The sequence below is a fragment of the Meleagris gallopavo genome, chromosome 3 (genome assembly GCF_905368555.1).
Source record: "Meleagris gallopavo chromosome 3, MGAL_WU_HG_1.1, whole genome shotgun sequence".
Classification (NCBI taxonomy): domain Eukaryota; kingdom Metazoa; phylum Chordata; class Aves; order Galliformes; family Phasianidae; genus Meleagris; species Meleagris gallopavo.
The window spans coordinates 27,354,665-27,382,188 of NC_139406.1; the positions used below are offsets into that span (position 1 = coordinate 27,354,665).

Below are 27,524 nucleotides of genomic sequence, written 5' to 3' on the forward strand. Positions count from 1 at the left end.
AGATCTAAGGACAGAGAGGCTGGAGGCATCTGCAATCCATGAAGTCCCTTGGAGACAATACTGCCCATATCAAACCCTCACAGCAGGATGTACTGTGTTTGACAGAGTAGTTGGTCTGCTAGGTCCATAAACATGGGAACAGAGTACAGTGAAGTTCTGCCTGGCCTATGAGCATCAAAACCTGCATCCCCTGCTATCAGACAGCATATATCTTGGCTTTCGTATGAGGCAGCATAAAATTCCTGGAAACAGATGCCTCCTGACATACACCAACAGCATCAGCTTGACATAAGCAGCAACAAAAAGTTCACCTCAAGTGCATCAAACACACACAAATCAAAATACTACTTGCAAGCAGTCCTATTTCTGGCAGTGTGTAAAGACTTATTAATGCATCAACCTTACTCCAATTGTGGCCACACAACTGTTTAAAGCAAAGTTTACCACAAGCTTCCTTGATTGCAGGATTAAGATCTGAAGAGATGGGGTAGGAAAAATGAGAATTTCATTTCATCACTGTTGCTTCTCTCAAAACAAATAATGAATTAAAAGCTTAATCTTTCACTGAATAGCTGGCATGTTGACAATCACGGCAAATGACAGTGAAACATATATGAATGGTGTCACATAACAAGTCTAACCACTTATTTTTAAACTTGGAAGAGTCTGAACAATTGAAAATATCTGGGTTGGGCTTACAAAGTAATTCCACACACCCTTTCCATGTCCTTATAGCTGGCATTAGCATATGGCACTGGAAAGAGATAAGAAAACTGAAACAAACAAAGGAACACTTCCTACACTCATGGTATTCATGAGAAAACAGTACGTAGAATATTACCGGTTTTAATTTCTGCTGGAAAAAATTAAGTACTGGGAACAACTCAGTGTGTAATGCCAATCTAAAGAATTAGTGCTAGCATAAAAACGCTTCATAAAAATAAAATATTCTGACCTGTCAGTGGTCTCTCCTGTCAATTAGCAAACTTATCCACATGAACTTAGTCCAAGCAGACAAGTAGGCTTTTAGATTTTAATTATGTATTTATGCATGAAAAGAGGATTTCTAACAATCCATAAACTCTTCACAGTTCAAAGAAAAAAAACCAAAACAACAACATTAGCAGAAACCATACTCTGCCTTCATTTGTTTCTGCTTCAGCAAGACCAAACACGGCAGTGTATTTCCAAGTATTTTGCTACATACAAATTATGGCTGTTGGAGGTGGGTATTCTAAAGGATGTGTACAGAGGCCTGCATGTCTAAGTGGAAAGGCGAGTCTGCCTTCCACCTGCCTGTCTGACAGACAGCAGCCAGGCTGTGGTCAGGCTCATGGCCCTGTACCATCCCCCAGGTGAGCTGATAGCAGCGCAGGGCTGGGATAAGCAGTCTCTTCTGCCGCTCCTTTCTCCTCACTCGTCTCCTCTTCACCCTCCTCCTGCATTCCACTGTGGGTCCTTCTCCGCACACCACCAGTCTCTTCAGTGCTCTACCAGCTCTGCCAAAGAGCATCTCCTGCTATGCCTGCCCCACTGTTCTCTCATTGCTGCACGTCTGCCATTTCTTACATAGAATGGGATCTTGCTGTCCCCGCTACAATATCCCTCCATAACCCAAAGCAGATCCCTCCACTTCTTTGAGCTCATCTAATTTCTACTTCTCCAGCAATTCAAATGTTAACCAAAGTGTTCAGACACTGTGGGAGCAGAAAGCTTAGCAAGCTGTAAACACAGAAGACAACAAAAACAAGATTTCTTGATGATGCGTCCAGTGATCTACAAGCAAGTCAATACGTAGCATGTGGGTTGAAACAACTCACAAGCAGACCAAGTGGCAGGCTATGTTTGAATAGGCATGTGCTAGATAATCCATTGCTGCTATAGAAAAACACAAATCAGCTGTAGCAGCTGAAGCCAGCATCAACAGTCACCACTAAAACCCATGTTCATGCCAAGACCAAGAATGTTGTGCAGTAAAAATAATGTGCATCTCTTACAGCCAGCTCATCTCCCAGGGAGTCACCCAGTCCACCTTCATTCCATGCCAACAGTGGTATGTGCTTTATGAAAGCATAGACAAGTCAGTTATGACTCTCTGTTAGAATTACTTTTTGATATCTTCATTAACAACGACAGTGGGGTCAAGTGCACCTCAGCAAATTTGCTGATGACACCAAGCTGTGGGGTGCAGTTGACATAATTGAGGGATGGGATGCCATCCAGAAAGACTTAGACAGGCTTGAGCACAGGACCCAGGAGAACTTCATGAGGTTCAAAAAATTAAAGTGCAAGGTCTTGTTCCTGGGTCAAGGCAATATCCACTACCAATACAAGCTGGAGAATGAAAGGATTGAGAGCAGCCCTGTTGAAACTCCACCTATTTGGGGGTACCCATGGATGGGAAGCTGAACACGAGCCAGTAATGTGCCCCCGCAGCCCAGAAAGCCATCATATCCTGGGCTGCCTCAAAGGAAGCATAGGCAGCAGGGTGAGGTAGGTGATCCTGCTCCTTGACTCTGCACTGGTGAGGCCTCACCTGGAGTACTGCATCCAAATGTGGTGTCTTCGGTACAAGAGAGACATAGACCTGTTGGAGCATGTCCAGAAGAGAGCCACAAAAATGATCCAAGGGACGGAACACCTCTCCTACGAGGGCAGGCTGAGAGAGCTGGGCCTGTTCAGCCTGGAGAAGAGAAGGCTCCAGGGAAACCAGATAGCAGCCTTTTAGTATCTACAGGGGAGCTACAGGAAAGAAGGAGACAGACTCTTTAGCAGGGTCTTTGGTGATGGAACAAGGGGAAATATTTTAAAACATAAATAAGGTAGATTTAGGTTGGATATAAGGAACAAGTCTTTTACAGTGAGGTTGGTGAGGCACTGGAACAGGTTCCCTAGAGATGTGGTGGATGCCCCATCCCTGAAAGACTTTCAAGACGTGACTCTGAGCAACCTGGTCTAGTTGTGGATGTCCCTGTTCATTGTAGGGGAGTTAGATTAGATGGACTAGACCTTCAAAAGATCCCATCCAACTCCAAGGATTCTATGAATGCCAACAAGAAGCTTCACCTATGGCCAAGTTCCTCCTTCTAAGGCCAGCACTGCTCGAGCACGCACAGCCTCATAATTTTGTCAACAGGACTTCAGTCTTACATCTGTCCTTATACCAAGACTTACTACCAGCATGAAACCTCTGATTATTTAGAGGAAAACAAAGTTTCATATCATTTTTGCCCTGATTTCTTCCTCTTCCATCTAGCACACCTGTGAAAAAGAAGTGTTTTGTTCCTAAGCGGTCGTTTGTGAATACCTTCAGACAAACTTCTATTAAACTTTGAAAGCTAGCCTTCATTTAAACAAACTTCCAAAACTTTCATGAACACAGAAATAAAGTTAACAACCCAAGCACCCAGTGAAATCAATTACACACAAAAAAAGCAAACTTCTAACAGTTGTTTCATAAAGCCAGCTAAAAAAAAAAAAAATGTTACTTCAGCGTCAAACACTATACCAATTTCCTCTTAAGGTATAAGGAAGGAGTGAAAGATCTGAATAATGGCAGACAGACTCAATATTCTAAACTGCAAAATCCCATATCCATATTTTTGTTTCAAGTTTTTCATTAGCTTGCTAGTGAACACAGGCCAGTAAAATAAGGATTATAAATATTTAAGATATTAACTTCTCACTCAGAAGAGTTGGTAGTAATGGTTTTCAAAGCAATGAGCCAAATCCAGATACTCCTACTCAACTTGAGATCTTCAAACAACGCAGCTTTAAAAAAGCAACTCGTAAAATAAAGGTACAGTCACTGCTAGTAATGCAACTGTATTCCTGCACCCATGCTTACTGGCACCCTTTCCAGGGAGTCAAAGCAGCTTGAACACCACTTTCTGAAGACAGATTCTGGGTTGTTTCCTATGGTCAGCTGTTCATAAAGACACGCAAAATCTCAAGTAATATGCCTCCATTTAAATGGCTTACACTTATAGCTTTGTTTCTATTTTCAGAGCCTTAAAACTTGTTATGTTTCTCTTGGGAGGTATGAAAAGGAGAGGGAGAAAATAAAAAGGTGTTTATTTACATTGATACTACGCATTTGTCTCTATGTTGGTAAGTATTCTTAATTCAAAGGTGTTTTTTTTTTTAGCACAACTGTAAAATGAAAGCATGTCCAGAAGCAAAGCATGCCCAGGGAGGCAGACGTTCCAGTTGGGGAGCTCTGCTGGGAAGCAGCAAGACCTCGGGTGTTGGAGCAAGGCAAAGCAAGCAGCTTTGCCATGAGCTGCAATTCCCACACCCCACGGCATTCTGGCACTTCAGATGGGACAGACACATGTATACTTCCACCTGCTGAATTCTGACTGCTCATGATGAAAAAGTATGGAACCAAAAGAGCCTCTTCCCTTTCATAAAACTATGCAAATTATGCCATCACCAGAGAACTTACTCAAACCTCAAAAGGCAAGAAAGCATCTCAGCTACCTTGACTGGATAGAGACAAGCAAGTTAAAAAAAAAAAAAGAAAAAGCCAGACAGTCTCATTTTCTAACAGCCCTTACAGAAATAACATTTATTTATAAGCTATTAATTCCCTGGGCATGTAAATCAGCATAGCCCATTAGGTTAATTTAACCAGTGAAGGAATCGTTCCCCTGGATCACTTTAGCACACATTCTATTATGAACTTTATTTTTGAAAAAAATTTCTGTGCCCCAAACTAAGCATGGAATGCAAAGCTTTTTTTTTTTCATATTTGAAAAACAATTAATAGATTTTGTATGAAGGAAAATATGTCTAAGGCATGGAAATTTAAAACTGATTCCAGTTGTCATTACAGTAACATCAAATTTAAACGGTTTAAAATGGAAATAGAGAGTATCTATGAAGCATAGTTACAGTATTTAATAATTACTTCAAGAATGGGAAATCAGTGGTTTGTTCTTTTTATCATCATATCCAAATGGTACAGCAAACCCAATATACAATGACACAATGTTATCTTTCTCAGTCTCAACAGCCTAGGAGAGCATACTAATAGCACACGAATCACATTTTTGGGGCAGACAGCATTAGCAGAAGGGAGGTGAATATGAAAGGTGTATTTGTGCAAAGTAGGATCCAGCTGGGAAACAAGTCATACAAAATATGTACCTTCTGAAAAATGTTCACTAGTTGACATGATATATTATTACTGGACCACTCATCCTCATCATGCTTTCTCCTATAAGCACCCACAAACTAATAAGAACTATTTTACATTTTCAGTACCTGTTTAAGCAGCTGCAAATTGTAGACAAGTTATTTTCTTATAATGGAAAATGAGAAAAAGAGCAGGCAACAAGGTGCCCAGCTCCCAGCAAAAAACAACAGAAAAATCTGATGCACAAACCACTAAATGTTGTTTCACTCAAGCAAGGAGAAATAAGAGTTGGGGTTCTCGTGCAAATATTTTCTTAGCTAAATTAAGATACCCGTCATGCTGCAACTTGGTACACAGTTTTAAACTGCTCACTTCTATGTTTTCAGTTATTTTTTAAGATGGGAAGCGGTGCCCCAGCCAGACTTATCGGAGGATGGTTAAAGTGCCATGCCTCCCAGCTGAAAAGAGCCTGCAGAGAAACCCAGAACTGCAGATAGCCAGTGTATCTGTGCTTTTTTCAGTCATCTGCTGAAAGCTAATCTTCAGTGTCACAAGTAAGCCATTGTGTGCAAAAAAAAGACCACTGTCTTTACTACTGCTGCACATACAGTAACTACTTTACAGTATTCAATTGTGAAGCAAGAAAGAAAAGCGGAAGTGGTTATTTACAGTCAATATAATGGGATTAGGCATCCAGAATAAGAAACTGATGAATTAAAAAGACTCGTCAGATGTATTCTAATTCCTACTTCCTGACTATTTATCAGTATTTTTGTGGAAAGCTCACAAAGAAAGAAAAAAGCTTAATATTGTATGAGGCAAGTTCATTCATATCTTGAGGTAGTATTTTATTGGTATTTTTAAAAATTATTTATTGTGTGATTGTTTTTTCACATCAACATACTCATCTCCAGTTTAATTCTTGACTAAGTATCTTAAAACTCGCTTTCTGTATAGTGGCACATCCTGATAGCGCCAATGGTTGAAATGAAGTCAGTGCCCTAATTCCATGACCTCACAAAACTAACAGAGGACTCAACTTCTAACATGAGATTTAACAGAGGGGAAAATTCCATGCCTATTAGTATTTTCTGTACTTAAAGATACCTGGAGCCAAACTGCTCTTTCCTACTCATTACTGTACAGCCTGCACGTAACCAAAGCCTAAAAACAGCACTAGCAGAGGAGCTGAAAGATGGACTAGTAGAAGAGATCTGACATCTACTCAAGAATTTAATAATGGTCTCACCAGCTACAGCAGCAGTGTAGATCAGCTTCTAAAAGACTGATAAACTCATTTTGCATTTGAGCATAAGACCCACAGTTAGAATACTGAAGATCCCCGACAGCTTGTTGAAAAATTAGTTCTAAAAGGCAGTAAACATAGAATCATATAATGGCATGGTTAGGAAGGGACCTCAAGAATGATCAAGCTCCAACCCCCCTGCCACAGGCAGGGCTGCCAACATCCATATCTAATACTGTACCAGGTTGCCCAGGGCCCCATCCAAATTGGCCCTGAATATCGTGTTTTTTAATAGCTACAAGAGATCCTTTGCTGTTGCATTGCAAGTTCACTGAGAAAGGACACGGCATGTGAAGAATATGCAAGTCTTGAACAGCAACAGATGCTAAAACAAGGATCCTCAGTGAGGTAATGGGTAAACTGTTATCAAGATTAAAAAAACAACAACAATAACAAAAACCAACCAAAATATGTTTTTAATATATTTTATATCGTACCTTTATTCTAGAAAAGCAACTGATGTTCTGTTACAGTCAGAATAACCTCGGCAAAAAAGTAGTCTGATTTACTTTATCAGAGCATGCTCCACATTCCTTCCCATTACCAGTCTGGTCCAAGACTAAATACAGTACACAATCCAATTTAGAAATGCTCCCAAAATTTGTGTCCAAAAGTTGACATTAAGAAAGGACACCCTGTACAAACTATCCTTGTACTTTTGCCCCTACTCAGATCAAGACTGGAAACTACACTCTCTGTCAAATTCTTGCTTTCAACAATCTCTTCCAGTCAAATCCAAATCCTGTGTATTTTGAAGAGCTAACAAATTACATGAGTTACTGTAGCACTAGCAGTGCCCTTTTGAATAACCTTTTTGCTCTCACCACTCTATTTCAGCACCAACCTTTGAGTTAACATCTGCATCAACCTGCCTGCCAAGGGATGCTCAGAACAGTAATTGGTATGAATCTAAAAGTTGAAAACCGCAACTTAATCAGAGGTGAAAAAGTAGGACAGACTTCTTTCTATTACCTTGGGTATATCACAGTATATGTTTCTTCAAATATAACATCCAGGCAGTTAAGCTACTTGTCTTTTCTAAAGTAACTCAAAAAAAAATGAGATGGAGCATTTATGCCACTTTCCCTATAATGTTATTTTAACTTTCATGTGCCTGTATTACACTACATAATCTACCTGGGAAGAACTTTGCCTGATATCACTCCACACAGCAGCTTAATTTCAGCTGCTGAAGTATCACATCTCGTTCATTCATCCTCCCAAAGCAATGAAAGAGAAACCATTTCCTACATGGGACTGGAGCCCCGCTTTTTTTTTTTTTTTTCCTGGATGCTGGATTTATATTTGTAGCTGAGCATCAACTTTGCTAAATGACAACAGCTCCTCTGTCTGCAGTCAACAAAGTCATGAAAGGGAAATAATGCTCCCCCTCCCACTCAAAAAGAGAAAAGGAAAAAAAGAAAAAGGAAGGAAAAAAAGAAAAAGGAAGGAAAAAAAGAAAAAGGAAGGAAAAAAAGAAAAAGGAAGGAAAAAAAGAAAAAGGAAAGAAAAAGAAAGAAGAAAGAAAAAGAAAGAAGAAAGAAAAAGAAAGAAGAAAGAAAAAGAAAGAAGAAAGAAAAAGAAAGAAGAAAGAAAAAGAAAGAAGAAAGAAAAAGAAAGAAGAAAGAAAAAGAAAGAAGAAAGAAAAAGAAAAGAAGAAAGAAAAAGAAAGAAAAGAAAAAGAAAGAAGAAAGAAAAAGAAAAAGAAAGAAGAAAGAAAAAGAAAGAAGAAAGAAAAAGAAAAAAGAAAAAGAAAGAAAAAGAAAAAAGAAAGAAAAAAGAAAAAAAGAAAAAGAAAAAAAAGAAAAAGAAAAAAGAAAAAGAAAAAAAAGAAAAAGAAAAAAAAGAAAAAGAAAAAAAAGAAAAAGAAAAAAAAAAAGAAAAAGAAAAAAAAGAAAAGGAAAAAAAAGATATAGGAAAAAAAAGAGAAAAATACAGGAAAAAAACACATTCGCTACTGGAGCCAAGCCTCGGTTTACACAGTGTGAAGCAGTCTCTCTGTAAGCTGGCTTCCATTCTGAGTCAGTTTTGTGGCATCACAGTGTGGCAAAAATGCACAAGATGTTTTCCTTATGCCTTCTTCCTGCCTGCTCATGCCCTTCTCTCTGAAGGCGGTTCACATGTGGCAACACCTGTGTTATCTTAGAAATACCTTGGCCAAGAATAACCCAGCACACAACAGCAGACTATTTACACCTGACTGCCGAATACAGAAGGGCAAGTAGCCTTGCCAAGTGGTATTGGGCCAGTATGAAGTTTTCTCTCTAAAGCAGTGGAGCAGAAGCAGTGGCTGTGGAAGTATAGAACATGCCAGCAATTCAGCTCAGCAAAAAGTGCGGATGGAGGCTTGAGCTGGAGAAACATGTCAGACAAGGCAGACATGAAAGCGTTCAAAATATCTCAGGGTGTCAGGGACATCCTGCATCACACTGGACCTGTGGTGAAGCACGTAGTGCAACAGGCATACCACATTTAGGTACAGAACACCTGCAGAGGCTCCCATGCCAATCAGAAGCTTGTAGCATCTTCTAAAGTGCGTTTCTGAATACTCCTCCTCATTACCCCCTTGCTCCTTTTCCCGCACCAAGAAAACCAGAACAGAATTGCATAATTCAGAGCTGGCTTAAGCCCTCCCAGGAGTTCTGGGACTGTACCTTAGTCTACAATGCATCCATTAACAGGGATTCAAAAACCATGAGGACTCTGGATCCTTACACTGTAGTTTCCAACAGCTGGGTCAGCTGGAAAATTCCACTGCAATGTGCATTAGCAAAAACAAACAAATAAAAACTACCTTCACTCTGTTACAGATGCCTACTGCATCAGCAGGGTCTAAATACAATATTGTAACAAAAAGAATAAATATACCAAAGCATACGCACTATGAGAGACTGTTCCTCCTTTCTGCAGGCAGTGTTGGACTGGGATGAAGTTTGTTGTTACTGCTTGACCTCACAGCTCCAGAGCTGTGTAATTAACCAGCGCTGTCCCCAAGCAGTATGACACAGGGCTGCTGCTCAGAAATGAGCTTCTATGCTGGAGCAAGCTGTGATGCAGCCCCCCTTTCTTGACAGAAAGCTCCTCACAGCATCTGCTTTAAACTAAAGCTTCAAAGGTTACTGAATTTGACAGAGTAAGGAGAGATACACCTGGGTAAACAGTGTAACCTCAGGTGCTGCTAAGGCTCTGCCTGCACAGTCCCATGAGCTCTATTCTGCAAACTCCTCAGCCAACCTCAAGATTCTTGAACACAGACAGAGCCAAGGGCTGAAGTCCACAGCCTCAGGGTGAAGGGACAGACCTTCCAGATTAGCACCCACAATCCCCAAAATTTTGCTTAATTATGATAAATCATAAAATTATTTCTCCTTGCTAATAGCATTTTTTAAAAATAATCCTCTAATTTATATTAAAATGTTGTATAGGCCAAACAGGTTGAAAGCTCACATCACTTGCGAGACAGTGGCTACAGTCCCACAAATCACCAATTTCCACTGAAACGCTCCTGATGTATACTCATATACAACGTGCAGATTTAATCTCGTGGTTGGCTTCTTCCCTATACATGCAATGGACAGCACTCTGCCACGAAATTCTATGAGGGTGAGTTTGAGCTTTGCTATCGTCATCCCACATCACGTGTGAAAGTTGGAAGCTCACACGCTTGTGCAAAAGAGGCCAAACACAAACTCTCTGGTCCTGAATATCTATTTTAGCTTCTGAGGAAAATGATTTTGGTTCAAGAATCCTTAAGGTACATTGGATATGTGCCATCTTCAGGAAAGTGCAGCATGAAATAAACTTCTGTAACATAAATATACTGTTCACATGCTGAGATTGGGAGCACAATTTCATACTTAAGCTTGATGTTAAGCACTGGAAACAATAACACAAGACACCACCCAAAAATCTTCAAAACAGGACAGAAGACAGAAACTCAATGCTGCATTAATTCTGCATTAGAGTAACAACAAGATTTTACAGGGAGCAATGCACAGGCAGACTTCTGTTTCATCTTAAAGCCAATGAGTATATATGTTAAAAAACAAAGACACGTGGAACTGTCATTTAGAAAAATACTGAAACTGGAAAACACAGAGCAAGCTGGTTAACCTTTACAGCTGTACACAGAAACAGCCTTACTGCTCTCCAAACACTAGTGTCACCCTGAAGAATCATCTTTCCTAGTGAAAAAGGATCCTGGTAAATCTCTGTATGAGAGAGATACTCATTTCTTTTTCTTTAAAAAAAAAAAAAAAAAAAAAAGGCTTGTAGCTGCTGTTGGCTATCATAAGGAACTGCCAGCCACCTCTCTTTTCCATCCCACCTGCTGCACAACAGCACATTTATGCAGCTCAGCAGCTCTGCCAGCAGAATGTTTTAAATCCCTATCAGAATGGGAGTATTGTCTTGAGGATTTACAGTAAGCTACTCTCTTTTTCCATAAAGGCTAACTTGCACTCACGCATACGAAGATGGAAAAGCAATTTCTCTCCAAAAGGGAATTAAAGTATCATACTCCTTAATTTCCCTGTAAAAGAGCTACCACAGTGTAACTTTTTTTTTTTTTTTTTCCTCTTGCCATAATAAAACCACTCCCAGTCACGTACCTGGAATCAAGTAATACTCCATGTTCTTCACACTAACAATATTCTACTGCGTAACACAGAAGGGGTTGTTTGAGACCTTCTTCCTCATCCTCTCCAGAACAGAAATGTCTTGAATGAAGCCCCAGCCCCCTGAAACACCTGAGTGGCTTGGGTCTCACAAGAGGGCTCCCATCAGAGTAATCTTTACAGCCTCTGGAGCTCTTCCTGACGCTGTCACTGAAAACCTCCCTGCCGGCCCCAAAGCCTGAACCCTCTCCTAACCTTCAGTCAGCACTGGAATGGATATAGCAGAGGAGAGCTGACCAGAACACCGCACCTTTGTACATTAAATTGCACTTATGTGTGTGTGCATAACTTTATGGGGGTTCACTTGCCTTTGTTATTTCAAAAATCCTAGTCAGTCTCTCAGAACAAGATGAGCTCAATCCATTGAGTGCAATTCTGCAATGGGTACAGCCACATTAGGCAGATCACAACACCTTTCAGCATAAACTAGGGCAACAGAATGCATGTACTATTATTCTGTGTCATTTCTGTACCTGTTTATGCATGGGGAAATAGTAACTTATATACGCATACATTCATGTAATCATTGGCTTGAGGAGAGACAAAATACGTCAGCTTTCAGTATAAAGCTGGGATAAAGCTGGATTACTAAAGGTGCCCTTTTAATGTTGCGTGTTTCCCCATGGGTCTTTTTCATATTTTCTACTTGATTTGCAACTAAAATGCAGCTGGCAATCGCCTTGCATTTGCAGTCACTGAAAAGTCTCATGATTCCACGCCTAAATAAAGAAGCCAGCCCAACCACAAGCCTGTCCTTTCAACGAAAGCAGGGCAAGGAACCCTCCTCCACCCCACAATCTGAGCACAGGGCACTGCGCAGCTCCTCTCCAGGCTCTGAGCAGCCCGCACACCCACGCCACATAAGTCCCAGGAAGATCATTTCCCAGCAGACATTTGCAGACACGTTACTAACGATCCAGCTGCTAATTTAGCATCTGCTCATGTTCTCAGGTTACCAGTGGGTACCTCCCCGCCCCAGCAGCCTGCTCTGAATGGGTAGTACTCACGCATGGCTTTGCCTCTCTGAAATACAGGGGTATATTTAGAAACAGCCAGCAACTTCACACGGTAAGGCGGCGGCACGCTTCAGATTAAGTAGGTAAATAAAATCCAGTCAAAAGTAATAAAAAATAAAAAAAAAAACACAAATCAGACTTTTCAAGACAGCGTCTTCTTGATTTAGCCACTGCAAGAAAGATCAGAGGAAAAAAACTTTTTATATTGCAACTTTATCCAGGGAAAAAGATACTTCTTCTCCCCCGCCCTTTCTCAAAAAAGCAATTTGCTGCCGCTTATTTGAAGTAGGGTTTCTTCAATATGAAACCAAGGCATGCAAGATATGCTATATATATTTACTGTATAAAGTGAAAAACCTCCTGTTACTACATTTTTGTTTGATTTGGATTCAGATACTAAAGCATTACTTTTAACTCATCTGGAAATGAATCTGCCACCAGAAAAGCTGCGCGCTTTCTCTTCAGACTGCGTCTGTGCTGTAGATGAAAAGATCCCTACTCTTTGTACGCTCTGCGTCTTCATTTCACGACTAGAACTGAACTTCACAGCTTATATAATAGTCTCAAAGTTACACAACATACACTTGTTTTGATTATTAGGTTTTGTGATGAGGTAAAAAAAAAAAAAACAACCAACTTTCTGAAGTACTAAACCACCATAACTCTATTCATGGAATATGTACATAGACATTGAACCCCTTAGTGACACAGAAATTAATGCAATGAAGCAGTAAATGCTACTTAAAAAGGAAAACATTTTTCACTGTAAAAAAATCAGTGCGTTATTAGCTAGTCAGTTCTAATAGAATACATTTATTTACGCAAGCTATAATAATGACAGCACATTATGAATTACAGGCTGATTCAAACACAGAGGTGTACTCAGACATAATAAATGAGTCGATGCCAATATTTAGATCTGCAGCCAGAGGACATATGGCTTGTTATCAATTTTATGTAATTGCAAAGGTGCCTATCAGAATACACCCAGGTTGTTTAAGCTTTAAAAGAACTGCAAACAGACTACGAGAACACATTTTTCCCCCTCTTTTACTGCAGGACACGAATCCCTGGTTTGACAAGATCATCATGGAGGCTTGAAAAATGTCAGGAAAGAGGACAAGAACTAGCTTAAAGAAAGAGATTAATGCAGCAACACACTTAGGGACATGGTTTAGTGCATATGGTGGTGATGGGTTGACAGTTGGACTAGATTATCTTTGAGGTCTCTTCCAACATAAATGGCTGTGATTCTGTACCTTTACCGCGTGCCCAGCTGGGTCCTCATAGGTCCTGCAGGCTGTGAGACCTTATGCCAGCAGGCTGCAAGCCGTTTGGGCCACCAAAGGCCAGGTAAGTCACCACCTGAGTGGCAACCCTGTTACAAGCAGTGATTTGCAGAGGGGACACGAGGGACCAAGGAGTAGGCAAAAATCAGACACAAGACAAGCAGGGACAGTGGGGGTTCCTTCCAGCTCCTTTAAATCCTGGCCCCTGAGCAGCAATAACTTTACTGCAGCTGTAAATTCAAGGATGCATTTCTACTCTTCTATCAAAATTAAAAACTTGCAAAAGAGTTTGCAAAAGAGGCTAGAAACAATAAACTTCACTATGAAGGGAAAAAAACGTTTTCTTCAAGATTCTTCTCCATTTGTTCTTAAAACTGCAAACACCTAAACTCCATCAACTGCTGAAATCTGCACACATTATTGGCCTTACCCAAGACACTGACCACACAGAAGTCTGAGTCTTGTCTCGTACACAAGGCTATGCAGAATTTCACGTGATTTGGGAGACTGCATCAAATGTCTGCATGGCTGCACTCAGGCAGTAGTAAAAGTGAAGTATGTATCCCTTGGCCCTTGCCTCCCACATGCATTGTGAGAAACACAAGCCACCTGCCAAATTTTGTTTCAACTCATAGTATTGCTTTTCTCTCCGAATAATCGGAACTTCATCAGAAAACTCTTGATTTCCTCAAGTACAGCAAATTTTACAATCGATAACTTGCACAGTTTTTCAGACTATCATCCTCATAAAATCCGTCTAGGACTCTGCACTTGTCAGATGTAAATGGTCCAATGACCAAACCTGAAAGGAACAGAACAGCCACGTAATTTCGTAGACATACTGACTCTGGAAGCAAAGTTCTCTGCCAAAGCATTTTCTTTCAATATTATTCAATACATATTATCCAGAGTTTAATCTTCTATCTGACACTCCATGTGAAACAAACACTATTAATCATTCAGAGATAAGCTGAAGTTTGCAAAGAATCCTAAAATAGTTACATGCTTGCGTTCAAATGTCCAGGGAGCCTACCAAAGCAGTAAGATGAAAGAATATACTTCCTTCTAAGAGCAGTAAGTCAGCTCAATGCCAGCTACTCACTCACTTTTGTGCCACGGCACAAAATCTCACAGAGACCAGTTGCAAACTGTGCATGAAGCACCTAAATATTCTCATCCTTCCTTAAACCAATACCATCTAGTACATATACTACTCACCAGAAACACACAAAGTAGCCCAGAAGAGATAAATCATCCTTTTCCCAAACAAGTCCCGTATGAGTATCTCTACGGCTGCTTAACTTAATTAGGAAGAACGGAGGCATTTTCGTTACGGTACAAATCACAAGCACTACAGATTCATAAAGTCTTCATTTCGTTCAGTCAAGATCCTTGAGTTTTATACAAACATTTATCTCGCTGCTAGAAAATAATACTATTTTTACTCTCAGCTGCATCAATCTGGTACAGTTGATCACCAGATCACCAGATACACTTACTGGTTTTCTTTCCACTACAGAGTTGTGGTACCCTTGGTAAAAGGTAAAAGTAGCACAGAAAACTAAGAAAAGTCTAGACAGTTTTAACATTTCAACCTTAAATAATGCTCGGTGAAAGCAATTTAATACAGGAAACCCCCTGTTGCTGATTTGGGCTTTTGTCTTAATATAAATAATGCTAATGAAAGATTTATAGATATTTGAATACTGTTGCACACGTACAGCCAGGTGCTAAACAGAGCATGTGGGGTTTGTTTGCAATTTGAGCTTCCACATGTTTTTTCCAAGTAACTCTGCCTAGCCCTTCCAGACCAAGCTCAGAAGAGAAATTTAGTCCCCATGCTAGCAACATGTCTGTTCCTATGTGGTCAGGATTGAGAAGAACCCAGATGTTTCCTCCAAGATTAATCACAAGGCTGAAGTACGAAAGACGGCTTACAAAAGCAGAGCAATAGAATATTGTGCCCCTTCTGAAGAATTTGGGTCACTCTGCATGGTTTTTCTGCATTAGGGACTGGCATGCACAGGCTGCCTAACCATGCGTGCTGCCCAGCGTTCACATTTGGCACCCGAGTTCTGCAGACAGAGACTATTTACATGAACACAGTTCTCTGCATTTTATATGTTGCACAGAATTGTTTATCCTCTAATCATAAAGGTAGGTGGCAATATAGATTTGAAAAGATTAAGAACTGTTCATATATACGTTACTTTTAAAGAAAAGTTCACCCGCACACAGACAAAGTATCCAGTACTGTTAATTTCTTCCCAGGTAAATTTAAGCTAAACTGCAATATACAGGCAATTTAAGACTTCTTTCAGTTCAATACTACACCAAACTTAAAAAACCAACCAAACAACAACAACAAAAAAAACCAAACCAGAAATTATTCCCAGGTAGCAAATTAGTAATATAAATAATTGGCAATGCACTGCAAACAGTATTTCTTTCCAAGTAACTCCTTATGAAAATGAATCAGAATGGGGAATTTACGGTGCTTTTCATGGCAAGAAACCCAAGGTATCTGTATAAACAGGTTTTATACTTCAGGCAGTTTTATGTTTGTAAAATACTTTCCCGTAGACTTGGATCCCATTTTTAATAGAAGAAAGTATGGAATTTAACCGCTTGAATGTAAAGGGATTTCATTCCAAAATAACTATGGCTAATTTGAGAACACACAATGAGAAACAATAAACAATGATATGGATGAGCAGTCATCTTAAATACTGCTGGGGCAATGTCATGACAAGCTGTGGGCTTTTTTAAAAAACAAAAGTGAACGCTACCCCGGTCCTGTAAAAAGAACAAGAGCAATAACAGAAAAAACTGACCTCCTTATCTTCAACCAATTTGAGCAACATATCGTTAGTATCTAAAAGATCTTTTGCTGTAAAATACTCGTGGAAACACAGCACTCTAAAGTTCATTATCATGCAAATAAAGAAAAACAAGTGGAGAACAAACACAAACTACAAAGCAGAGCCCCGGTAAAGAGGCATGGGCAGTGAGTGCCTACAGCCAGCCCCAACGTGCAGGAATGACTCTGTGCTGGTCCTTCTCCCACATCCGTCGCACAGCAGCAGACGCAGGGATTTCAGTTCTCCGTGCCCTGAGCCAACAGGCACGTGGATGCGCTCTCTTTCCTCCCCACTGAGCGGGTCCTACAAATTGAAACTACTCCAGAACAGCCGACCAAAGCCCCATTATTCAATATTGCATTAAATAATCAATCAGTGCTGTGGCTGAGCTTCATTTCCTGGCAGGTACAAGAAGATTCACTCTCTGCCCCAACTGAGGTCAAAAAAACACAGGCATGGATTGACTCTGCCCAGCCCTTACTTCTCTCTTTGTGCAAAATTACACTGATAAATACAATGAATATACATATATTTAAGGCCCTGGTTTGTTTTATATAATGGTGGAGGAAACTAATTCTTTTTAAAAAATGGAACGAAATAACAAGAAATAATATAGCTGGAGGGTGGGGGGATGGAGGAAGAACTTGCATCTTCACCCTTTCATCAAGTGCTAAAACCACTACTTATTTACTGCAAAATAGAACTACCAAAAAAAAAATAAACAGTAAAAGTCTCTGATCTGTCATTATTTCTAACATACATAATTTGTCTTCTTCAGAAAGAAGAATTCTTCTCCAAAGGTATAATAAATTTTCCTTAGAAGACTAATTTTTTTCTTCATACTTGTGAGATTGATTGATTCGTAATAGTTGCAGAATAACTACCTGCATTTTCAGGATGGTGTTCTCCTGTTTCTTACAAGTCCAAACAAGAGCTGGAAGGAGAATATAGTTAACCATATTAACTGCTTAAATGTTAAGGAGAAAAGCAATTTTACTTTCATCACGAAATAGTTTAATCATGAGCATACAGTTCCAGGTCTGTGCTTAGAGAGTCTCTTTCTAAATCTACACAGAAGGTACAATCTGCAAAAATTGAATGGGATGGAGAAAAAAAACCAACTAAGTTTATTAGTTAGAAGTGCAGTTTAACTTTTTATCCTCCTAAGTACATAGCAATTTGTAAAATCCACAAATATCTTAATTTAACTTAAATTATGTTCTGTAATTACCCATGTAAAAGGCGAGACATAGCTACTGTCTTTTTTCATTTCTTTTATATTTTGTGTCTGATGCTAGACTCCATCCATCACATGTAGATTTGTCTTAAAATAGAAAACCCAGGTTTGGTAAGAAGGAAGTAATGTTGCATTAATACACACTCAGGAATAACAGACTTGACATGACAACAGGGTTCTTCAATTTACTAATTTAAGACTAGAATTAAAAATACACTCCAGTGTTAAATCAAAGCTTTGATTTAAGGCTGTATTAAGTTGTCGAGTGATGTCCAAGCCAAACACAGCCCAGCACACGGACCACCATGGGAGGACAGGCAGCTCCCCTGCCTGCAGATAGAGCTTGGGATGGGAAATCAGGCCCGTATGCCTCCCTCCAGAAAAGGAGCCATGGCATTCAGCAGTCCTCAAGAAGCAGCAAAGTGGCCACAAAAAGAACACACATCGCAAAAGGCCCGCAGTTATGGACACCAGGCACCAGAGCATTACTTCTGCATGCTGTGCTGCTCTGCATGCTATCAGATGACCAAATGATTCTCCGGTTCAGCACAGGCAAGGAAAAAGAGGTAGTTAAAGGCAAGCAAAATAAATAATTGTGATTACAATGCAGCAACATGGTCTGACCTAGCTGTAACTGTACGCAGTGAATTTGTAGAATCAGTGTTGGGAAGACCTGAAGGTGTCACCACTCCAGGATTTTAATCACTCCAAAAGCCAATATTTGGTATCCTTCTCAAGGAGAAAGTCTCAATAACTGAGATTTGTCAGCACAACACAGTGCGGTCATCAGAACAGCACTGATCCTGAAACATGAGATGTATCCCCTGAGAAACGAGGAGTAATTTCTTTGGTATCTGTGTAGGCTTTGGAAAGCGTAGGCTTGGTACCAAGAGAAGATACTAAATAGTATATATATACACACACACTGAGAAAAAAAAAAAAAAAAAAGCAGAAATCTGGAGCCAGACCAAGATATTCCCTTATCACTGTCCAGAACCACTGTGACACTGTTCAGAAATACAAAAATACAATACTGCTTCAAGAGAAGATATATGAAGAATACAGGAGAGGAAAGTTTCTTCCTCCAAATTTGGCTGAAACTATAGATTGATTTTGGAGACTGCCCTTACAGAACTGAGACACAAAACTAAAAGGGAAAACACACATCCTGCGTGCAGTAAGAGCAGGCTTGCTGCCCTTTGTGTATTTATCAAGATGGTGTTTTTGCTGCATATGCAAGATAGTAACTTCAAAAAATAAACATAATAAACAACTCTCATAAGAAAGTAAGAAAACAAAAGAAGGAAAGGTCACTTAAGCACAGAAATAAGAACAACAAAATAATTTTTTATCCCAAAATAACTTGGGATATTTAGTATATTTTTGGAACCTACTAGAGCAAGAAAAAAAAAAAAAAGCTGATTATACCCTAAAATAACTCTGTATAACCTACACGAAAATAAAAGAATCATTACCACTCTAAAGATCTTATTTTCTCTTACATTGGAAGGATGCTGCCACAGCTCCCAAGAGATCTTGGGGGCAATCACAACAACATGCCCCACTGTGTGTGATGTGGGAATAAGGAAGTGTGCTTTTAAAGCTAAAGTCATGTAGACAACATGAAATTGAACTCTTCACAGCTTTGGAGAAGTCGGCTTTGACAGAGGCCTTCCTACATCTGGCACCTCCTCCATAGACAGCAAGATGAGGACCTTGGCTCAGCCCTAGAGGCCAAGCTGCTCCTTGTGTCGTCATGACACCATCTCCTACCACCAGCTGGCACAAATATCGAGGAGAAACCCAGCAGTCTATCCCCAAACAAAAAATTGCCTTTTCAGAGGAAACAAAAGATGATACGCAACCAATATAAAAAACTTGCATATCATCTTAATATAGTTGGAGGCACATGTGCTTACTAAAGCAATGTTTGAAAATTTAGAAAGCACCTCATCAACCAGCAATGTTACTCAATTTAAAACTCTATATAGTAGTGTGAACTTGAAAGAAACGTAATTAATTATCACCTGTGGAAAAATAACAGTTCCACTCTGCTGGCTCAAAATAATGATGGCATTTCAGTAGCAGTTGATTGGCTCAGCATGCATTTACATTTAAAAAAAAAAACAAACAACATACAGCAATGGAAAACAGGTGTGGTGAATAGAGAATGGTACTGCTTGTTAGTTGTCCTCACTGAAAACAGGTAGAAACTGTTATCTGATGAAGTGCTTCTGGACTGGTGCTTGCTGTTAAACTTCACAGTACGTCTGTATTTAAAACACTGATAACATAAAATGTAATTTTTGTGCTCAAGCTCCGTGCCAGCAGTGCGACTCTGCTTATTTTATTGGGTAAGGGGGATTTTAACTGTTAGCACCACAAACCAGAATAGCTCAGTAGGACAACTTTCTTCAGGCTTTGGCATCGTTGTTAGGGCTTGGAACAGAAACACCGATTTCAACACAATAGCTTTGGGAATACAAGAAGCTTATGGTTTTTTGGCTTTTACTCAAAGCAAAGGGGACTTTCAGGTGGTCTTGGCAAATTTTGTGTAGCAACAGTTAATGCAGGATAAACCTTCACCCCTCCCATGCACAGCAGGTCCTTGTATGTGGTTCTCTGTAAGCTAGTTCCCAAATGGCCTGGCTGCTGGTTATTAGGTGAGAGAATCTCCATCATACTTTAGCAGGCTGTGCCATTTTACATATATCACCGTAACACAGAGAAACTCACAGACCTGCCTTCTAACTTTGGCACAGCTCAATCGCCTTTAATAAAATATAACTTATCAGTGTGGTGTCACTTTTTGATTCTTACAGAAAGTTATACAGTGCCATCACTGGTGTGATCACAGGAGACTGCTGACTCTTCCCATGCAATACATTGCAAGGAACACAAGAAACACAGCTGAATACCACAATGAGTTTATTGGATCAACAGTTAGAATTATTACTATTATTTTTGGTCCAATATACTCCCCCTATCTGGAAACCATAGTGATAAAAAAAGGTCCATTAAAACCACTTTAGGTGTCTTTCTCCCCCACATCCCTGATGAAACAAAACAAACACTCAGTGTTTTATGCAGCTTTTCAGCTTGGGGAATAATGAAAGCTAAAAGCTTTCTGGCCAAGGTTCTAAAAGCAGGCATTGGGCACTGTGTGCAGCAGCTATCCCCGCACTGCCCTGCCACTCAACCTCTGACTCACTTCTTGGCACATTGCTGGCATTGTAACGCTGAAACTATGACAACAATACACTATTCCCAGGATCCTTTATTTAATGATAAGCAGCCCAGCTCATGGGGCAATTGATAGCTCTGGAAATGCCCTATACATTAAGAGGATTAGTATGTGCTGCAATATCCACTATCTGGAAATGCAGCTACTTCTAAAAGATCCTTAGGTCACAAATACGGGTGGAAACAGAGATAGTAAGCCTTTTTTGATTCCTGGCTTCTAATGCAGGAGCCGGCTTAGCCCACCAAGCAAAAATACATTTCTAAAGACCTTTCAGTCTCTTAGAAGAAGCATTAAAGTGTCAGAGCTGTCAATTTTATGGAAATGACAACGGCAAAGCACCACAAAAAGCTGCAGTGCACAGAACATTGTCATTGCCAGAAAATCAAGTGTTTGCTGATGCTGAGAGAGTAGCTAAAAGCCAAGCACAGGGGAAGGCTTGTTTAGGCTCTGAATTGGGATTCAGGGGAAGAGAGTTGTTTCTCCAATTCTGCCACAGGCCTCCTGGCAGCTCTGAAACAAGCCATGTAAGCATGGTTGCATGTCTGCCTATATAACATGGACTCCCTAAGTCCATTTATTTATTAGACGAATGTTCTTAGGAAGCCTTCATAAATGCTTCTAAAACAATTCAAGTCCATGACATTGAGTCTTAATGCATACTTAAAGCACAACAGATGTTAAAGACTATATACATATATTCATGAAAAGTCTAATTCCTTCATTGCATGGCAAAAAAACAAACAAAAAAAAAAACACTACACACTAAGCCACCATATATTTATCGAACTGACTTCCAAATAATTTAAGAAGTTGTTTTTTACCTTTATGGGCAACATCACCTAAAACTGCACAAATAAGAATGGTCTAAACTGTAATCAAATTCCCTCCCCCAAATTTTATCCACTGCAGTATTCTGGAAAGTTACCGTGATTGGTGCAACTTGCCCTGATAGGGCAGTAAGTGTAATCTGTCCCACCAAAAGGCAGTGCTATCCCTGCTGAGTACTTTTATGAAGACAAGAAATTTGAGCACGATGTAAAGTTAGAGAAGCAAAAGCTGCAGAGAAATGAAGTTGAAATTACAAGAAAAAAGACATGAACATATGAAACAGCAGAGAGCAGGAAAGGTTCAACTCCACCCAATACTGGCAGCAGTGGCATAAGAGAGAAAGATGAAAAAATACGGAGGATATCTGTAGGAAAGAAAATAATGAGACAATTAGGAGACTGGGAAAGTGAAAACAGATCTTGAATATTCTGGACAATCCAGAAATAAATAACTCTTTAAGAAGTAGACTTGTAGAAGAAAGGGAAAAAAAAAAAAAAAAAAAGGAGAAATGAGAAACCAAAATTCAGAAAGAACAGCTGTTGGGATTGAACTGCACTGCTTTATCTCACCCTTTTGCTTATTCTTACGATTAGCCTATGTTTTGCAGGTCAACAGTCATCTTCATATAGAGGTACAAAATACAGTAAAACCCACCCTATTTCAGTTTACATAATGCAAGCTCAATTCTTCTGCTACTCTTACACAGTGTTTTGTTGTTGTTGTTTTTAATGTGATCTATTTCCACTGCCATAGGAAGTAATCTGAATTCCAATTACGTGTGAGAGAAGAACAGGGCTAACACTGGTGGTAGTACCAATAACGTGTGTAGTGATAGGAGCGCCATCTGAATCCTGCAAGAGAGGTGTACAGACAAACCAGAACACAAGATGAAGGATAACACCAGGTAAGTGGCAGCCTTCCAGCTGGCCAGCAAAGGAATTGCCAACGTAAGAACCCTACATTTCTACCTCACTACCTACAGTGACATGCAGTTATCGTCCTTTGCCATCCAGCACTCTGTACATTATGTGAATGTCTCTCATAATACAAAGTAGGTGAAAAATTAAGTTGAAAAATGGGAAATTTTCAAGGTTAATTACATGCTTGTTTCCATATACCTTACACATGGTAACATCTGAAGGTGAGAAATGGCACAGCATAAGTTATTTTATGCTGACATTTACAGATAGACTATGAGGACAGTAGTCCTCTCCAGGCTTTTCCATTTAGCAATCACAAGTAATATGCTAAACACTGATTATTTTCACTGATTATTTTAATTTTCAATTTTTATTTTTTAAAAGGTGGATGTATGATTTCACAGTGCAACTTGCTTAAGGAATACCATAAAAGGAGAAGGCTTCAGCACGTTCAGATGTGTGACTTACGCTTTACCCAGGGGTTTGCTTTTCCAAGTTCAGCATGTAATGTTACTGCTGTTTTGCAGCCTTTATCTCACTTACACGGTCACATCAGTCCAGTAGATAAATCACTGCAAAGCAGGTGTGTTTGCATGTGCCTCTATTTGTGATAAGATCCTGTGAAACAGGGAAGGAGTGTGCAGTATATGAAATAAAGGTCCTACTCTAAACAAGTTGTATGGGTGCCTTCTTAATGTAGGCACTTCTCCCCCCTGTGCTGCAGATTGCAGAGATGCACTCATACGCCGTGAACTCCAGAGGGATGACGATGCTTGCACTCACAGAGAATAAAGCTCTGCCCTTTGCAAGAGCTGATCTTGCAAGTCCCCATTTTAAGCTGGAGTTCTCCATGTCACTTACGATCAACATATGCCAATTTTTCCATGTTACAGTCAATAAAGTTCAGGAGATTCAGAGGGCTCTTCTCTGCTCTCCCTACAAAAATAAATGCAGCTACATGCACCGAGGCTGTTGGTTTTCAACAAGTGTTTCCCTCTTCCAGTCATGCTCCCATTGCACAGCTACAGAGCAAATCCCATGTTCTGCTACTAGTATTCATAGTCTCATAGAATCATAGAATGTCCGGGGTTGAAAAGGACCACAGTGTTTATCTAGTTTCAACTCCCCCGCTATGTGCAGGGTCACCAACCACCAGACCAGGCTGCCCAGAGCCACATCCAGCCTGGCCTTTGAATGCCTCCAGGCATGGGGCATCCACAACCTCCTTGGGCAACCTGTTCCAGTGTGTCACCGCCCTCTGTGTGAAAAACTTCCTCCTAATATCTAACCTAAACGTATTCAATATCTTAAATTCACATTCTTAAAGTAAAATAAATGTTAACTAAGTCAGGCACTATGAACTCGATAAAGCTTCACAAAACTCATGTCTAGCCATTAGCATTAATAAGATTCTTTGGACTGATGTCCACAATTATTCTTGAAACAGAGCAACAGGAAAAACCCTGCAGCAACAACACAAACAGCATCTTTTTCTTTGCCATTTAAGACAAAAGCAAACAAACAAAAACCCATCAGCATCCTACTTTAAAATGTGCAATTCCCAGCAGCTGTGCCATGAACACATGCAGCCAGTTTATCTGTGCAGTGCACACAGCAGAGCTGCTGGACTATGCTGAATGATACATTAGATCAGCTCACTGTTTAACAAGGGAAACTCTTAACATTACTGTTAATGATTTACATAGAGACAAAACAGCTCTGCGTAAATTTTGTTAAAAATTATAAAGCTGGGATCATTTTAACTCCTTGCTTTCAGAACTTCCTGCTAACTCAATCAACAAGCTGGGAATACGTAGCACAGTTCTTCTGCTGCAAAAGGAATACATTTCTGCCACGGACATCTAAAAATCCATGCTCCCAGACAAGTTTCACAGATGCCGCTGACATCTGGACCCCTAGGGGAAGTAACAAGGATAGAAGAAGCTATCCTCTTGCTATGCTTTCCTGGTCAATTTCCTCATGGAACAAATAAAACCTAACTAGGGAGCAAACACCCATTGATTTCCAATACTGATGTTGGAAATTCAGAGAATTATGTACTGCTCAGTGAAATCCACAGCTGACTCCATGGGCACATCCAGGCTAAGATTCTACAGTTTCCAAGGAAAAGCAAGAGTACTTCAGCACTTAAATGAACTCAGGGCAGACAGTACTGAGTACACAACAGACTTGCCACCAGCATGTTGTTGTACAATATCCCAAGTGCAGTGTAACCTTAGGATAGATTCTGCTCCTTGGTCTACACGGGGAGTTCTGTAACTGAAGTTAATGCACTTACAGGAACTTCTGGCCATCCATGCGGTATCCATCTGCTCGTGGAACAAGCTCCACGCTCACAGAAATGAAACTACCTGTTTGTGAGTTCTATTCAATACATTACTGAGCTCCGAGATGCACAAACAAGCAGCTTTCTCACTCCAAACTATAATGAAACTCTGGATACCCAGGAAACAGGACAAGATTTTAAGCAGCATTACATAGAGAGGAGTGCTTCTTATTCTTCAAAGCACTCACAGAGAAAGCCAAGCAGCCCTGCCTCCCAAGTCCAAGAAACACTACACACAGTTCTATTACTGCAGCATCTTGGCATCTTTCTTCACTCACTGCCCCCTGTTCTAATTTTGAGTCACTCACTACAAGGCTTCCCATCAAATAAAAAAACGATGGAAATTAAAGATTAAAAATCAAAAAGCTAAGCTACCCCTCAAGCACGCACTTTAATGCTGCTTTTTATTTAAGTGAATTTATAACATAAATATTGGGACTTCAAACGAAAATTAAAAAAAAAAAACAACTTCAGAACCAACCGCAGTCCTCCTCATTGCGAGCGGGCAGCGTGAAGCAGAGCAGTAAACCGCACCAGCGTTCAGCACAGCCCCAAACTCGCTTTACTCCCGGCTCCTACCAAAGCGATCCCACCTCGCTGCCGCTTCCTTACCGGTCCCAACCCGCCCCTCTGCAACCCCTCGCCCACTCGCTCCTGCCACTCGGGCCGCCCGCTCGGCCCAGCGGCCTCGAGCCCGCACCCCGGCCCCAGGGCCGCCCCACTCCCGCGCCCCGTGCCCGGGCCGGGCGGCACGGCGGGGCCCCGGCACCTGCCGGCAGCGAGGGCGCCCGCTCGGAGAACGAAGCCGGGGCGGGGGTTCGGGGTTGACTTACCCGCTGGGCGGCTTGCCGGCCGTAGGGCGGACGAGGGTCTCCATGAGCGTTCTGAAGGGTCTCGGCGTGAGGAGGAGCGAAGGTCGAAGAGGGAAACAGAGGGCACCGAGTGAGCAGCGTCTCCCCACGCCCGCACGCTTTACCCCCTGCCCGGCCGCGCTCCCGCAGCCGCTGGCAGGGCGGGGAAAGGGCAAAGTTACCGCTCCCCGCTCTGCGGCGGGCGGTACTCCCGGCCGGGGGCGGGAGCCCGGCGGGAAGGAGGGAGGGAGCTCGCCGCCCGAGCTGTGACTGCTCAGCCTGGCCCTCCTACCTGCGGGCGCTGGGGCGGGGAGCGGCGGGTGACTGCGCAGCTGACCGCTCCCCTCTCACCGGCCCGTGCGGGGGCGAAGGCGCACGCGGAGCCGTTTCCATGTGAGCGCCCGGGACAAACACAAACACGGCCGCCCCCGCCGCCCACGCACTGGCGGGGGAATGGAGGCTTCTGCGGGGCGTCCCGGCAGACGCGCACCGTCTCCTCAGCCCACGGCGCGGGCGAAGCTGTCACTCCGCTGCCTGCGGGGCCGGCGGCACCTTAATGCCTCAGCCGTGTCAAAAGCACTGCATGTTCCCCAGCAGAGCAACTGTTATCCTTGTGCGTGAAAGGAAAGCTAGTTGGCAGCTTATGTTAACGGAGGATGTGCTCGCTCTCTGACATGCCTCATTTTGGGCACCTTGGCCCCTCGCAGGCATTTCAGGAGTTTCTCTGCTCCTCCCAAGCCTCTCTGTTTGCTTCACTTTGCGTTCCAGGTCGTGATGGCAGATGGGCCAGGCCACTGCCAAAGCATTGAGTGGGAAAGCTGAGTGGGGTGAAACCCCATCAGAGAGCTAAGGGTAGGGGAGCTGCTTTGGCTATCTCCCTTTGACAATATGAGGACTCTCCTCAGCTCCTGTGAGATCAGCAGTTGAGAGCACTGCTTTCTGTTTCCTCCCCATCCCTGTCATACAGAGAGGGCTTGGTGGTGAGGAAGGCAGCTGCCCTTCCTGCTGTAGGGAATGAAAACTACTCTACAGAAGCAAAGCATTACAGATGACTGATTTCCCTGTTAACATGGGTAAAAGTTCATTGAGTCACCACAACTCAATAATTGTCTCTGGTCATCTGAGGCATATGTCATGGTAATGAGCCACACGTCTGTAACTTGTGTCCCTACGAAAATAGTCTGGCTTGCATACGTTATTTTGCAAGGGAATTGGTCTCTCAGATGCAGTCTCCCTGCTATCACTTACCAGAGCTCCAGAAATTAATGGCAATCCCAGAGAAGCTGTGGGTGGATGGAGACCTGAGCAGCCTGATGTAGTAGGTGGCATCCCTGCCTATGGGACTCTGAGATCCCTTCCAACTCAAACTATTCTGTGATTCTATTATTCTATTAAACCGCAGGATCTCAATTTCATAGCACTATATATCATGCATTTAGAACATTCTTAACCTCTGCTTTTCACTTCTAAATCTAAATGATCACTTTTTTACCCTAGAACACATGCTGCAGAAACACAAAACTTCTACCAAAGCCCAAAGATCTTCCCACCTCAAGAGCAACTGCACTGTTCTGCTCCAGGAACCTGCAAGAAGTTTATGCATCCCACTGTGCTGTGCTACACCTGAAGGAACTGTGCTCATCGTGCATCCACCCGCTCTTCCCTCCTCCACTCACATCCACCCACATGTCCAGTGATGTCCTTGTGGCTGTCCTGCAGAGCAGCACTCTTGCTGTCTTCCCCACTGCCCACAGTCCTTTTTCGGTTTCTTTCCCAATGGCTTCATTGTTTCACAGTTTATTCTTTATC

General features: G+C 41.5%; 1 protein-coding gene across 5 annotated transcripts in view; it reads right to left on the reverse strand.

Annotated features, from left to right (window-relative positions):
• Positions 1-26,058, reverse strand: part of COBL (cordon-bleu WH2 repeat protein) — a 160,343-nt gene extending 134,285 nt beyond the window's left edge. Inside the window, exon 1 of one of the 5 annotated variants that reach the window (XM_085220502.1) lies at positions 25,698-26,058. In XM_085220502.1, coding sequence (XP_085076628.1) covers positions 25,698-25,741 — 44 coding nt within the window. In that variant the 5' untranslated portion in view covers positions 25,742-26,058. The remainder of the gene's footprint in view (positions 1-25,697) is intronic. The other 4 variants (XM_085220501.1, XM_085220504.1, XM_085220507.1 and 1 more) reach the window with 4 other exon arrangements.
• Between the last annotated feature and the right edge of the window lie 1,466 nt (positions 26,059-27,524).